General features: G+C 41.8%; 1 protein-coding gene across 1 annotated transcript in view; it reads left to right on the forward strand.

The window, feature by feature from the left end:
* Window positions 1–16,519, forward strand: part of b4galt5 (UDP-Gal:betaGlcNAc beta 1,4- galactosyltransferase, polypeptide 5) — a 34,870-nt gene that overhangs the window by 13,428 nt on the left and 4,923 nt on the right. Inside the window, exons 2-8 of the mRNA XM_030423085.1 lie at window positions 9,601–9,720; window positions 9,993–10,106; window positions 11,103–11,230; window positions 14,261–14,377; window positions 14,581–14,768; window positions 14,860–14,982; window positions 15,443–15,544. Coding sequence (XP_030278945.1) covers window positions 9,601–9,720; window positions 9,993–10,106; window positions 11,103–11,230; window positions 14,261–14,377; window positions 14,581–14,768; window positions 14,860–14,982; window positions 15,443–15,544 — 892 coding nt within the window. The remainder of the gene's footprint in view (window positions 1–9,600; window positions 9,721–9,992; window positions 10,107–11,102; window positions 11,231–14,260; window positions 14,378–14,580; window positions 14,769–14,859; window positions 14,983–15,442; window positions 15,545–16,519) is intronic.

Genomic DNA, 16,519 nt, shown 5'->3' on the forward strand with positions numbered 1-16,519 from the left:
GATGTTTGGAATAATTTGTAATTATAACATTTAGAATTAAAGGTGCAGTTTGTAAGAGTTTTAGTTGAAAACATCCAAAAATAACTAAAATTATCAACATAGATAACAGCTTTGAGATATTAATATGTGTGTATTGTGTTGCAGAGATATCTATTAACGTTAGCATTTTAGCTGGCTAGCCCTGCCCTGACCCAGTCCGAAAAAGGTCCTGTCCTAGTAGTGTGAACACCAACGCTCCTCTGGTGCGCTACTGTGTCTGTGGTCATTTTAGAACGTAAACTATAAGATATCCTGCCTTGTTACATATCTTTTGTTTTTGATAACCACATTTGAGGGATCGTTTCAGAAAATGTTTGTAAATTGGTTGACATATTAAAATTTTTGCTCCCTATTATCAGTATCGGCCCCAAAATTCAGATATCCGTCAGGCTCCAGTACACACAATCTGTCTGCCTTTCACTCCCCGGCTTTCTCCCTTCATCAGATCCCTTTTCCAGTATTTGCTCTCTGCAGACTGAATACAAGGGGTCCTGGCACCACTGTGTCATTTATGTAAATCTCCTCACTGCGTCTGGTCCCTGCGTTTCTCTGCCATGTAGAGGCTCGGCCGACGCAGCGACTCAGGGGAGGGTCACACATGCACACAAACAGGCAGCCATGTGCTCGCTTACACACACACACACACGCACACAAACGCGCTCAGGACAGCAGAGCAGATGGAGGGGCACAGTGAACAGTGCAAGACCAAAGATGACCTCAAACTAGCCCCCATGCTGTCCCTGCTGGCATGTGTTAGTGCTGTGTCTAAGTGTGATCTGTTATTTCAGAGAGACATCATCTATCACCAGAGACATGTTTTATCTCCCGCAGGACATTTTCCATTACATGTCATTTCCCAATTCAATTATGACCCATGTCCATGCGTTATCAGCGCCACTCCTTATCTTTTATCTTTGGTATTTAGGCACCTACGTCAACACTCCTCAGTGTGCACCTCTGCATTTCTTAGCAAAGTCAACAGCTGTTTTTTCTTTCTGTCTGGAGGTTCATCTATCGATTGGCGTCATTGATTAATCAGGGCAGTTCAAAACAGCTTTAAAGCTGAATACAGTAAAGAGGTGTGAAAACAGTAGTCAGGCCCTGTGCCTTTTTATTTCTTTCAAAAGAAAGTATCCAGACAGACAGCTAGAATATATGAATCAGTTATAGTAACAGTTTGCACTGAGGAGGGAAGTATATGCCCATGTTTTCACCCCTTCCTGTTCACTTGCACTTCTCTTTCATGATATTTATTGTTATACAATCGAGATGAACTACATTTTTTAGACTCTTTAGAATCTTTAAACTATACCGACTATTCAGTACTTTCGCATATGCTCTATTTACATGGAACGTACAACATCACCATGTGTAACTATTCCGGGGTAGTCATGGTTTTAGTGTTTTTAGACATGTGGTAAGCTTTCAACGCTGTGTCATGTCTGTTGGCCCACTAAAACACCTGGCATCTGCCATGCTGAGTTTAAAATTACAAGTATAGCCTGCTGGGGTTATATTAACCTGACTCTTTTGTCTCTCACAATCAGTGTAAATAGAATTGTCACCATTAGAATTGTACATACTTAAAGGAGCCAAGTTGTGCTTTTAATTTTTTTTCCTTTTCTTCAGTGTTTTATATTGGTTCTTTTGTGATCTGGAAAGTCCAAACCAATGGGAGCTCCTCTCTCCCACAGGGAACACTGCTCCTGAAATGCCTCATCAGTAGTCTCGCCTTTAATTCTGTGACTTGTGACATCACACACTTTTGAACTGTCAATTAGTGGATGGAAAGGAATGAAATGGCCAACTAACTGATGATCAGTTTATTCTTTCAAGCAAAAATTCAAGCAGTCATTTGCTTAACCGTAAGGATTTGCTGCTTTTAACTAGTAATTTACCTAATTTGATAATCAATGAATCATTTCAATAATTTTTCAAGCAAGATTGTCATGGTTCCAGTTTACATGTAAATGTAAGCATTTGCTGATTCTCTTTTTTTGTTTTGGGCCTTCGGTTGGGGGAAAAAAAGAGGTCATTTGGGCTCTAGGAAGTTGTAACAATTAAAAAAGGTTAATTGTAAAAATAATCTGCTGATTAATGGACGATTAAAAAAATCTTTAGTCACAGTCCTATTTGAAATCATTTTGTGTCGTTTTCGTTAAATTTTTACTGATATGCCAGTATAGTTTGGTCCCCGTCACTATTTTGTGATATAACAACCCTCACTTTTGCCCTGGACTTCCATCGCTGTGACTCCCGCAGGCTCATCCTGACCTCTGACAGTGGAAGAGTTGGAAAGTGTGACCTCAGATTGTGCAATCACACTAATATCTGAAATCCCACCCTTGCGTGATGATACAATGTGAAACAGTGGGGAGCACCATATGTCATGCATATTGCGTCTGCATGTGCGCAACAAAAAGCAGCGTGGTGATGAGCAGCAGCTTACAGTATGTAGGAGTTTGGGGGAGTTTCTACATTTATCAAATATAGAGCACACAAGATTTGTTCAGTCTTCTCTTCCGTTGACATACAGGGACTTGTGGAGAGAATGTGCTCTGTCTGTCACCCAATGTTGCAAGTCACACACAGGAAGTTAACACATAAAAAGATAGAGGATAAAATAGATAAGTGGAAGAAGATTTTATGGGTCATGAGGGCAGACGTCTGACCCGGTTACAGAGTGGTGGAAGAGGCACAGAAGAACAATATTTGGGAGACAGATGACTTTTGACTGAATGAATGACATTTTGCCGGCCAAGAGGATGCACAGAAATGGGAGGATGGGGAGCGCAAGTGGTTCGGAAGCTCTCAGGAAGTGGGCAGGAAGCCAGAGACTGTGGTAAGTGCTGACGTCATTTGAAGAGTACTCAGCCCGTCAAAGAGACATCTGCTCTGAGAATCTTGTCTTTTGAGGGTTTGTTTTTGGCTGCTATGCACTCTTACTTTCTCTGTCTCCTGTCTGTCAGCCAGCCAATCTGTTTATGCACTCCAGACCAATGGAAGATCAAGGCTCTTGGGAACTTTTTGTTGAGATCCTGCACACGTGACGAGGGGTTCTGGTTAATGCAGTCCTGATGGCTCTTCCTGTCATTGTAGTGGTCTAACACACACACAGACACAGTCAGGGTGTGGTGCGAAAGGCCCTGTGTGCGGCCCGTGTGCAGTGCAGCTGTGTAGTTTGGAGAAGTCTCATGATCCACTTATGACCAAGAGCCTTGTGACCATAACTAGCACTGGACTAATACTGTCCCCATCAGCATCTGTGACTGCTTGTGTTTATGTCGGCCTGTTCTGTAAGTTAAGGAGCAGAAAACAGATTCACAAAATAAAATGTGTATATTTTTATCCATGTTTATGTATTTAATCGGATAGTCCACACATGGCTTCCTTTGTCCAGTGTGAGTACGAATACTAATACATCCATCCTCCATCTCTGCTCTTAAAACCACTTTGTCTTCTTTCCTGTTGTGAACTTCGGACGATGTCCAGGTGTTGACAACTTGGCTGTTGTGAGTGTCAGCTTCCCGTTCACTAATTGGGTGTATCACATGACAAACAGAGGAAGAGAGACTTACATTGTTAAAAGTGCAGGTCATAGATGCACCATGCGAATTAAACGGGTGTGGAATGAATGGATGATCATTCGGGGAACTAACAAACGCAACGAGCAGCAAACACACAAGGCCTGTGTCATCGGCACAAAACACCAGTAAAAAATCACAATTAATGCCTAAATGATCCCACATGCACAGAGAAATGATTAATAACAATTTTGATGGTTCCTTTATTGTATAAACAGTTCATCAAGCAAAATAACAAACATTTCCTGATTGTTATGCATAAAAATTTGATGATTTGCTTGATTTTTTTTATTGCTGTTATCTCCAGATCACTTCTTTACTAACTTATTACTCTGTCTCATTATCCAAATAAAAAGAGCTGTGTTATCTCGAGATAATGCGATAATCCAACCCATTACTGTGAGAAAACAAAGGCTGTGCCCTGTTATCACTTACAGCCCACTGTTTATAAGATCAGGAGGGCCATGCGAGCGTGCATGTGTGGCATTTTGACAAGCGTAGCAACTGATTTAAGTTGAAATGTCAGGTCAAGGAGTATGATTTATTGATGGATGCATCAGACAGTACCATAGTGCTATATGTTAATGTCAATACTTTATCAGCCCTTTCCATTCAAACAAAATGTGGGTAGTAGTGGGTAAGCTGGCCAGTGAGAGTCTGTAGCCTACTGAACAGAAAGACATCTGCCTCGAAGTTGTTCACTGTATGCGAGACTTGGCGTCATTCTGTCACTGTGCAGAATTAACAATTAAAGGATTTTTAGCTGCTCACACTGTTATTATATCTGTCACAGACTGGCATACATTGCATAACAAACAAACCAGCCAGCTCCTCCTCACAACTGTCTCACTCTAAAAAGTCTATGTGGAAACAAGAGCTACATAATAATACTGCTGTCAAGCCTAAACCTTGCAGTAGCCATAATGTAAATACCGTCTGCAAAAGACAAATCAATGCGTTAAACATTCAAATGACAAAGGTTAAATAAAAGGTTGCTTTGAAACTCACAAAACTCAACACAGAGATGTATGCACGTTATAATCCACTCTGATGAATCTTATGCAGTCGTCATCTCATGATAAATGATGACATTATCTTGCGAATACAGCATTTGTTATTCCACGATATTGACATAATAAATAATTTCTTGAGAAGACAAATTGAAATCACAGGAAAGAGGAGGAAATGGTGTTTGACCCATGATCGTTTAGAGCTTTCTCAGTTAAAACAGCTGTAGTTAGAGGAAGGGGAGGGCAAGAATCTTGACTTACTCTAAATCAATAGATAATCATTCTTTTTCTATTCTTTTTTAATAACTTTTACCCTTCTTATGTGTCTAACATGAAATAAAATGAATTAAACTGATTCTTTATTAACAATTAAATAATCAATGAACATAAATTTCCTGAGGGAGCTCAACAAACAAACATTTCAAAGGGCAAGGATTTTATTCATAACTAGCTGCAGCTCCATCGTCCTCGTCTGATGTGTACTCTATTTTTTTTTTCACCCAAAGACGATGCAGCGACTTCATGTCTTTGCATCTATGTGTCTCGAGGTGTGCGCAGAATGGCCCCTCGGGAAAACGTTACACATCGCTGCTTACATAAGCTTAAGTTACCCATGACAACAGCAGCGGTGGGGGGAGGGTGGGTAGGAGGTGGCAAGATATGAGAAAGACACAGATAAGATTGACTGACTAAACACACGGGAAGAGTGGGAAAAGGAAGTGACACATTCCACCTTCGAAAGTAGAGTTTTTTGTATTTAGTTTTTTTTCCATGAAGGATTGCAAGATGAGATAAGTGCAAGACTCTGTTTGATGGACTTTGTTCTCTCCTTGTCAATTTTAAAATATCTTATCTGCCAATGTTCATCATGGAAATGGCACCTCCTCAGAAACTCAAATATTTATAAATACCGGAGCTGTGCACGCTTCCAGATGTGGTACAGCCCCTGTGTTTTTTGCCACGGCACACGTCCGAGGGACCTACCAACTACGGTATTGATTTCCTCTGAAAACCAGCCGTACGTCTTGTCAAGATACTCTTGAACTAAGACTCTCCAAGAGTAGAAGGATTCCTCTCAGGAGGGATTTTATTTATCTTTTGTTGTTTTAATTCTCGATAAACTCAGGCACCCAGTGGCGATCATTGCCTGACTCTGAAACACTCAATGATAACCTTAAAAAATACTGTATTGGAATTAAAATGAGTCACGAGTGGTTTGTGTGTGCGTGCGTGTGCGAGCTGTGGGTCCAGTGGGTTTTAATGGTGATTGACAAACAGGATGTAAGTGACAAACTGAACTGGTACAAGTTTTCCTCCTGCACAAGAACCGGAAGTCACCGAAAAAACTGTGGTTTATTTAGAAAGTGATAGAAACAAAAGATGAGAGTCCATGCTGGTGAGATTTAAATGTCAGATAATAGGTTTTATTTTTAACTCTCAAAATTATAAACTGATTATATACTGAAATGTGTGACTTGTATATGCGTGTGTGTGTGTGTGTTCGTGTATCGACTGAGAGGGCAGCCGTTTGCGCTTGTATCGATCGAACACGGCTTTCTCGGCATCACTTGCAGAAGGTCAGAGGAGGTAACACACCAGCCCCTTCGGATCAGATCCAGTAATGGTTCAAAAAAAAGCACACGTGTTTTAAAAAAAAAACAACTAACAAAACAAAAAAACAACCTCCATCCAATCTGAAACGTTCGTCATCTCCATCTCATGTCAATCCTCCAGTAAATCAATACGCTCAAATTACAGTGGTTGTTCCAGTTAATTGTGAGAGATTTAGTGCTAATGCTTTGAGAAACTGGCCATTTACTTTCCAACAGCGCGTTCAAACGGTCCGCTAAATCATCTATTGCCAGTTTAGAGTGTTACACTACTGATGGTGTCATTAATTCAGCTTCTGCGCCGACATTTTTACACATTTAGCAGCATTCGCAGAGGAGTGATGCATCTGCACCCATAGTGCCCTACTTCCTGGGTATCTTTATGCATGTGTGGTTCTGTGCGTGTCACTGATACATGGTGGCAGTAAAAATGACCCTTTCTGCGAGTGACAGCTTTAAACGCTAAAAGCCATGAGTGAATGTATGGTGTATCACTGTGTGTGTGTCTGTGTGCATGCAGAAGCCATTTCTTCTGGGAGAAAAAACAGCCTTTCAGCTCTTATCAGGGAGCTACCAGAATGGGACCGATCACCTCCCACTGCTGAGCTATCAATGTAGAGTTAATTGCCTTTCAGAGGAAAAGCAGAATAGGGGTGGGTGTGTGTGTGTGTGTGTGCCGTGCCGTGCCGTGCGCGCAATTCCTTTTTTTCTTGTTTGTTGCCTTTTTTTTTCTTCTTTTTCTATTAACCTCGGTTACTGTACAATCCGGATGCAGGGCCCTGTGCCTGGACTCGAAGGCCTGCAATCCATCATTTGGATTGTTTACTTAATTGATAGGAACAAACTGACTTGACAGCAACTGATACAAACCACATCACAAGGAGACGGCAGCGAAGGGAGATGAAGAGGGGAGATAGAGGGAAGGACGGATAAATGGAAATGGGGGAGAGAGAGAGAGAGGGAAAAGAGAGGTGGGCCGGGTTTGGCACGCAGACAAGCTTGTTCTGTGAGAGGTATACAGGACAAGGTTGTTCAAGGTCTCATGTCATGCTTGACGGGTTCCAGTGGGGGGTTTGTGATAGGATGAGAAGCAGTGGGAGGGGTGGGTGGGTTTGCTGGGGGAGACATATGTATCAAGTAGTTATGCAGGAATGCCATGCTCCTTACCAGTGCTGCATCAGAATGCTGTGTGTGTGTGTGTGTGTGCGCGCCCCCTTGTTTACATGTCCAGCCGGTCACTAATGGCCTTGTGTTGCAGCCTACCACACAAGCCTCCTCCAAACTCAAGGTCTCTCATGTTTAATTGCATTTGTCACAGTTTGTAGCCTTGAATACCTCAGCACTAACCATTACTCCGCTCTCCAGAGTGCACATTTGCAGAGAGGATTGTATGCACGCCGCTTTGTTGTACATCACGCATTTGCATTCTTCATCTCTGCGCTTGAAGACTTGTAAGAACAAAGACTTTAGGAACATTTCTTTTTCCTTTTTTTTGTGAGTACAATATTTAACATTTAATACCAGTATGTGGTTTGCTTTGCTCTGCAGGCGATGAAGCGGGTCATTGTGGTGCTGGGCTTATGTGTAAAGCAGATTTGTAGCCGTGACTTGTCCTGGTAGTGAGATGCATAGATCTCAATATGTTTGGCAGACATGATGAGGAGATAACCAACATGTCAAAATATGTCAGTGCCTGCAGGACTGGATCACACCCCAGAAGCCTTTTAGCATTTTTCCATCATATGGCGCCTCACAAGGGCATCAGGGAAAGTGTGAGCGTTGGATCTGTGCACGCAGGGTGTGTGTGTCTGTTGATCCGCTTCTGCATGTGCGCCATTTAGGCTGAACAGGATCTACAGTAGTCTGTGTTTCTTATTTTCCTTTTCCGTTGTTATTGTTATTATCCTTTGCAGATTTGCTTCGGCTGCACTGTGGTGTTTGCGTGTCGGAGGGGTAAAATGAGAACATTGATTTCAGTTACCGCTTAGCCACTAGTCTCTAGTCCTGCAAGCCCGGCAGTTTGTACAAAACAAGATGAATGTGATGGAAACTGTAATACAATTACTAATAACAAATCACATCCTGTATATTTCTAGATCAGCAGTAGTAATGCACACGCACGGGAGCATGCACACACACAGACACACATCTACGTGCATGTGCAGAAGGGTGTGGATCATATTGGGATTGCTTTAAGATAGATACTGATTGGATTAACGGCCAGAGATTGTGCAGTTGGATACAGATTCACTGAGGTACAGATCCATCACTTTGGCAGCATTGTGCTGGCATGCTGCGCCAAATAAAGAAACAGGAGTTGTAGTCAGTGTTTCTGGGAAGTTATTCCAGGAGTTTGTGATAAATCGTCTTTTTTTTTTTTTGCCTGAGGTTACGTTTTGACATCAGACGCTTGTGTGAGTCACAGTTCTAGAGAATGTGGAAGCCACAGCCTTTTGCAGTATATGCACATGCTCATGCAAGCCTGCATTTGAGATGTAGGCATGAGAATGGGGTTAGCTAGGACCAGGGGTTTCTCACATTTAGACCGTTGTTACCATGCACTGCTCCTCGTTTGCTCCTTCAACCCCTTATTGTGGTCTTATTCATGGCAAGTAGCTGCCAATCCACTGAACAGCTGTGATAAGACATTTTAAAAAAGATACAAGGATGTATTCAGGTTTTGTGCATGATTGCAGGTTGATGTTACGGGTCACTTTTTGATGTGTGTATTGTAAACATTGCACACTTCTAATGCGAATCATGGTACTTTGCAGATAGACTGAAGCTCAGGATAAAACTTTCAGCGCTTCCTCTTTGCAGGACTCCATGCTGTCTGTGCAGCAAAACATGACTGAAAATAGTCAACCAACAAGTCATTTCACATGAATTCTAAGCACTTATATTAGTTTGAGTTGCAACTTTCATCCTCCCCGTCCTTCCCCATCAGCATAGCCTTTCGCTGTCTTGTCTTGGTTGGAATGAAAGCCCCTCATTTTTGATGGGAAAGTCCCCTCACTATGTCACCAAGGCCGATAATTTGGTTTTCTTGTCAAGTGGAAGGGCATGGCAAACATGAACATTGTTCAAGATTGTTTCTCACACAAGGAGGAGGAATGAAAGGAGGAAATGTTCATCATGAGTTTTGAAGATAACGATGGCTGCTTTGTTTGTTTATATTTTATAAATGGCTGTTTTCATGTATGCGCTATCATAAGCTGATAAGCCTAAGGAGGTATTGTTTTCAAGCTGTTTACCCGTCCTGCTATACCTCATATTTTACTAATGTGAATTTCACCATGTGTCCAAGAATAACATTGCTAAATTCTCTGTCCCCCCCCCCCCCCCCCCGGTCTACAGTGAATGAGTATGTGTTCATGGTCCAAGCCAGAGGGATCCAGATCAGAGAAAACGTGAAGAACATCGGGGCTCAGGTTCTGGAGCAGGTGGTGAGGGGGGCATACAGCGTCAATGGCACAGGTAATAATGTACACCTTTATACATGCGGATGTATTTTGAACGCTGAGTTACGCGGACATAAATACAGTTGCCACCCTGGTTTAAAAAATAAAAAGAGAGAAAGCTGTTGTCCTTGAATCACCCCCAGCTTTACTGTGACTCACTCAAGTGTTTAGAGTGCACTTAGCTTGATGAACATAAGATATAAGAGCATAGAAACAGGTATAAAGTTAAAGTCTGCTTTAAGCTGCGGCTGGTGGTGATGTTGTTATTTGTATGTGTGTGGAATGCAGATTATTCTTATGACTTCAACATGAGCGAGAGTGATGCTCCTCCCACCACGTACCTCCCTGAGGACTTCACCTACCTTCCCTCTCAAGTCTGCCCCGAGAGGATGCTCTCAATGAGTAAGTGCGCTGTTAATGTCTGGATTCAAATTATTACTTTAAAGGTCCCATATTGTAAAAAAGTGAGATTCCCATTAAGATTAATTTATTTATTATAAAGCAAGTTTAGGGTCCACATTCGTCAAGACTTTCTGTAAACGTTATGATTTTGCAACTGTACAGTCATCGCCCACAGCAAGCTCCTAGGGCGGCCCTGGTTGCGAAATGCTGGCACAGCTGACTGAGAATAACGGTAGCGGTGCCTTCTCAGCCCACTGAGCTGACCATTTGGCACAAACTGTACTTTTTTTGGCAGTGGGGTCTTGAAGAGACATTCACTGATACAGAGGGTATCAGTGGCGGTCTGATACCCCGCAAGGTGCTGGAGTAATAGATAATTTAAGAAAAATGTTTTTTTTTTTTTTTTTTTTTTTTTTTACTTAAAGCATTAAAACCTTTTCTTGTAGACAGTATGAACCTGAAGATGCACATTACATGGGACCTTTTATATGACTCCATCTCCTCGGTGGGCCTCTCAGTGACTAGAAATGTTTGTAAAAGTTCCTCAGCTTTTCTTGGCCTTGAAAAATGTTCCCTTACGTGAACTTTCATAATGCTTGTGTACAAATTTGCTCTGATAATGAGAAGCTGAAGAGTTGTTTTATTTCGGCTTTGATTGATGGTGCATGCAAATATGTTGCCTATGTAATGGCACAGAATAGCTTAAACAAGCTATTTGTGCCCCAGATTGCTCCACTGTTAAAGGCTTTGACGAGCGTTGTTCTTTTTTTTCCCCTCCTCCCTCCATCTCCTCTCCTCTTCTATTGCCATCAACATCTCCCTCATTTTATTCCTTTTAATCTTCACCCCTCGTTTCTCTCTATTCTCTGTTATTCACATGCCCGTCATGTCTCTCTCTCTTTCTCGCTTTTCCTTATTCTCATGGCTATTTCTGGCTCATACAATCTGTCTCCTTTTTCCGCTACCTCCCTCTGTCTTTCCCTGACACACACACAGAGGGCAGGTTGGAGGTGAATATGAGTGAGGTATCTTTGGAGGAGGTGGAGAGATCCTTTCTGGAGGGAGAGCCCAGCATAGCCACAGGAGGCTACTGGAAGCCCAACGACTGTTTACCTCGCTGGAAGGTAAGTGTGGATGTGATTTTGTTAAGAGGAGTGTTGGCTGAAAAGCACTGTGGGATACAGAGACGTGGGAGCCGAGGCACACAATGCAGATGCTTCCATGCATGACGCGAAGGGGTCAGTGAATGGGTTTTAGCATGAAAATGGTCCAGATCTCCTTAAAAAACACCGCTGGGAAATGTTGGCGAGGGAGTTCAGAGACTTGCAGAATAAACTGTAAGGGGCTTTGAAGGTCCTCTGTCAGCCCATTGTGCCCCACACCCATTGTGTTAATCCTGTAATTTGTCACCAATCTGTATGTTACAGTACGTTTTTCATCTATTTGGATAGTTTCAGTATGATTTGCTGTAGTTTGGCAATAATGAGCTGCAGTTAAACACAAAACAGAACTCCATGTGCTTTTAAGATTAAGGCATTAAGTGTCACTATTACATATGCTAAAACATAGATCTAGAAGTGAGTAGTACTCCCAACAACTCTGTAAATAAGACAGAGTGTAAAAGCCTTGTGCTTCCTTTCAGGTACCATGTCATTCTCAGAATCGGATATTGTTGTCAAATATTTAGCATAAATTTGTATTGCTTTAGGTTCAAGGTATCTTTGACTGTATCCAAATGTCTGGACTTCAACGCTGCTGCAAACTGTCAGACTTTGCCGGAGCATTCGCGGGAAAGTAAGCAAATGCGGAGAAATGTCCCAAACAATTCATCTGGTCCACAAGGGCCCTCAAGCCAGCCTTCTGCAGACTTTGAGTGTGTCCACTTAGGATGCGGACACTTATTATGAATGTGTGAAACAATTACTTTATTAAAACATTACTTGAATTGTGGAGGCTGGGAGTAATATTCAACCTCAACACTAAACGGAAATATGTTGTATAGGCTGTAAGGGTAATCAAAATGCATTTTATTATTGCAGTTTTCAGGTCCATTAATCAGCTGCTAACATTTGCCTCGCATTTGCCTCATGTCCACACAATCTTGATGGAGTCCAAGGGGTTGACATTTTGGCTAATCTCCAAGGTGCAATTTGTTGTACTGCCAGCAGGAACCACAATCAGGCAAAAGTAATCAAAAAAGCAAGAAAGAAAATGGAACAATAAAAATAAAGCAGGTAGAAAGGAGATAGAAAAGTCCATGCATGTTGGCACAATGTCTCCAGACTTTAGCTGATCACAATTTACTGGATGAAAACATCCCACAGTGCATTAGAGAGAGACAGAAGTAATGGTGGTGACAGTAATCCATGTCCAATTCTGGAAGTTTGTGGCATTCACAGTCCATTGATACAGTTCACATCTAGTAACCGGCATGTCTAACACATGTCTCATGTGCAAAGTACAGTATGTGTCATACATGCGTTTACACTGCTCGCCTGCTGATTCTGTTGCTCACTGTGCAAATCAGGATGATGCAGCTGGTCTGTCCCACATTCTTATGCAAAAAAATGTACACATGCACTCATATGTCACTGAGTATTACGCAAAACATGAATCCAACGCTTTCTGTGTGCCCTGCGGCTCTGTTTCATGCTTGAACCAGCCTCATCCACCAGCCTCTTTTTATCACTCTCTTTTTTTTTTTTTGGTCCAACAGAGCAGTCGTGCCTGCCATCTGTCTGTCGGTCTCTCACATTCATTTGCCCCGAGGGACTGCGTGTATTCTGCCACCAGTTCTTTATCTCCCTCCCTCTTCTTTCTCAGCAAATCTATATCTCTCTCTCTCATCAACCGCAGTAGTTTCTCTTTGTTAGCAATGCATTGTTTTCCATTTCACTGGTTTTTTGTTCCTTGCTGTGACAGTTTTACCTTTTTATTGAGCTACAAAAGAAGCTGAAAAGCAGGGGGCTGTCATCGGGACTGCTCTGTGGGGAAAAATAAACGCCATAGACATTTAGTGCCTCGGTGCTCCCATGATTGATGCATGCCAGATCGCATCGTGGAAATTAGATTTTTAATAACCTGCCGTGTATTTGTCATGAGTCTGTATGGTAATTACTGTGGTTTGGCAGGGTCTTCACCCACACTTTCCCATTTATGTAATGCTAAGCAAACACAACATTTAGAAACATTCGCGTTGTGCATATATTACAGTTTAGTTTAGTTTTAGTTCCACTGCAGGAACTTTCACAGGGACTAGGAACCTTTGGAGGAAGTCAATATGTTTCCACTGCAGGGACCAGGGTGTAACTCAAGTACTGGGACATTATTTAATCCCTACGTCACATGACTTAACATGAAATGCGAAAGAAATGCCAGAAAACGATTCCACATACAGTAACCGGCATGTCTAACACATGTCTCATGTGCAAAGTACAGTATGTGTCATACATGCTTTTACACCGCTCGCCTGCTGATTTTGAAAGTCAAAAACGACAGAACACATTCAGAGAGTTAACCACAGATTGTTTTGTTTTTTTTAATGATTGGCAGGGCTAACAAAAGCGTGATCAAATGGAGCAGATACAACCAAATGTTGCTGATGAGACTCCTGCGAACAGGAGCCTTTCCCAAACAATGTGGAGGAACAAACAACGATAAAAAAATCTCTTTATGTAGGCGTTTCTTCATCAGAAGTCATATGACATAGATATGCTGGGTTTCAGTGTGTTTCACAATGTATCTCCCATAGACTTGAAGACAGCCGAAACTACATTCTGGCACCAAAGCAAGACTCAGTCATGTAATGACCCTTACTTCCTTTTTAGGTTCCTTGCCGCAAACCAGTTTGTTTCTATATCATCTTGGAGATACAAAGAAAATATCTGAAAGATGGGCCGATGGCATTGTTGATTGTCAAAAAAACTGACACGAAAAAAGAGCCGTCATTTTTGCAAACGTCAGCATACTATATTTGCCTAATCTTCATGGTGGAAACACAGACAACCGGCTGAAGAGACGTTCTACATGCAAAAGTACTTCCTTGGACTAATAGTTCTAAGTGCTGCGGATGGAAACATACCTTTTGTTGTACGATCATTTATGTGCATGTCCTTTCATCTACATTGATCCATTATCCATTTTGTGTCCCTAAGGTGGCAATCCTCGTCCCATTCAGGAACCGACATGAACACTTACCCATTCTACTGAGACACCTGGTGCCAGTGCTACAGAAACAGAGACTCCAGTTTGCCTTTTATCTCATTGAGCAGGTATGCACACACATAACTGATAGATTCCCTTGTGTAAAGTCCAAACAGTTGCTGCTAGTGAGTTTCGTTCTCAGGTAATAACAATGTCTATGTTTTACAACAGATAGCAGGTTGAAATGGACGTACATAACAAGCTTTTGGATGACACCCTAAGAAGAAGGGAATAGTTGTAATATGAAAGTATCTAATTTTTTTTTCTTCAGGGGGGCACGGAGCCTTTTAACCGAGCCATGTTGTTCAACGTCGGCTTCAAGGAGGCCATGAAGGACATTGACTGGGACTGTCTGATCTTCCATGACGTGGACCACCTCATGGAGAACGACAGAAACTACTACGGCTGCACGGACATGCCCCGACACTTTGCGGTCAAACTTGACAAGTACTCCTACATGTGAGCCCTGGATTCTGTCTCTGCAGGCGTATACACAGTCAATGTATCCCTTACTTAATACGAAGTTAATATACATAATTGTCCCCCATAGGCTTCCGTATAATGAGTTCTTTGGTGGGGTCAGCGGCATGACGGTGAAGCAGTTCAAAAAGATTAATGGATTTCCTAATGCATTCTGGGGCTGGGGAGGAGAGGACGATGACCTCTGGAACAGGTGAGAGGAACACACAAACACACACACACACACACACACACACACACACGCACGCAAAGACATTACAGAGCTTACAGTATCATTGACATTAGGCTAACTCAAAAGATGAGCTCTGTCAGTTGGCACACAGCAGGCTTTTGCAATGCCTTTTGTGTTGTTTTTTTCCTTTTCCACACACCATTGTGGCCCCTCCCTCCACCAACACAGCTCCCAGGCAGCTGTACACACTCAGGTCTCTCAGTATACACTGGCAGCTCTAATTGATTCACTATTTGTGTAATGTTTCTCTATGTTTGTGTGCAGTTACTGTGCAAACCTTCCCCTAATGTATTTCTTGTATTGTTGTCTGTTGTAATGCACACAGAGGTAATATGATCGTCATGCCTTTTATGAAAACATGACTGTGCTTGCTGAGCTCGCCTGTGTACATAGCTTAATGAGCATTCAATGTTTTTTAAAGGGTGCGTTATGCCAACTACACAGTGAGTAGACCGCGAGGAGACCAGGGACGATACATGTCTATTCCACATCACCATCGCGGGGAAGTCCAGTTCCTAGGAAGGTTGGTTTACACACACACACACACACACAAACACACACACACACACACACACAAGCCCTTTGGTTAAAAGTTGAAGCTGATAATTGGAATGAGGCTTAGACTCATGTGGTGTAAGCCAGTCACATGAACAGCCAGAACAGTGACTTTGAGAGAATTTCAACTCTTTCAAAGACTTTGCATGTGATGTGCTTGTATGCTTCAAGGCTGAATTCCGATCAAGCTCTCTCTGCTCAGATTCCAAGTTACTTAAAATGGCCAGTGGCTTGTTTCATTTGTTAATAGGAAATGTAGAGGAGTTGATACTAGGTAGAAAACATCTCTCTATAAAAGCAAGGAATCTCTGTCTGTCTGTAACTGTACAGTCACACATGTGAGGTTGTGCTGAAAATAATGACACCAAGTAAATAGTTTTTAAGGTGAAATATAATGGCAAAATCAAAAATAGTCAAAAACGGCCAATTATACCCTGGAATATCAGATTTCACAACAAACCTAAATATCCCTGACGCCCCACCTTCAAACACAGCCTCATTTGGCCATCCATGAAAAAGCTACTTAACCTCCCACTTTTCTATAGGAATACATATTTCCTACAGGCACTGCACTAGTACAAATAATGACAATAAAAATGTCTTTGCAAAAAAGTTTGTCTTTGCAAATATCATAAATGTCTCATTAAAATGTCATATAATCCAGTGAATGTTGTAAAAAATACCCAAAGGTCATACTAGAGCAAAAGTACAGATATTGTGTTAAAACATGGCTTTGAAAATTGAAAGTCGATCGATCAAAAGTGTTTGAGTGAAAGTCTTTAACTATCTGATATCAAATGTACTTGATTATCAAAAGTAAAGTAAGTCGAGATAAACTACACATGTATCACATGTATGTAAATATTGTATACTACAGGTTGACCAATTATCGGCCTGGCCAATTGTCAGATCAGACATTCAGACTACCTGGGTCTTTTTTTTT

This window comes from Sparus aurata, chromosome 7, assembly GCF_900880675.1.
Source record: "Sparus aurata chromosome 7, fSpaAur1.1, whole genome shotgun sequence".
Lineage (NCBI taxonomy): Eukaryota > Metazoa > Chordata > Actinopteri > Spariformes > Sparidae > Sparus > Sparus aurata.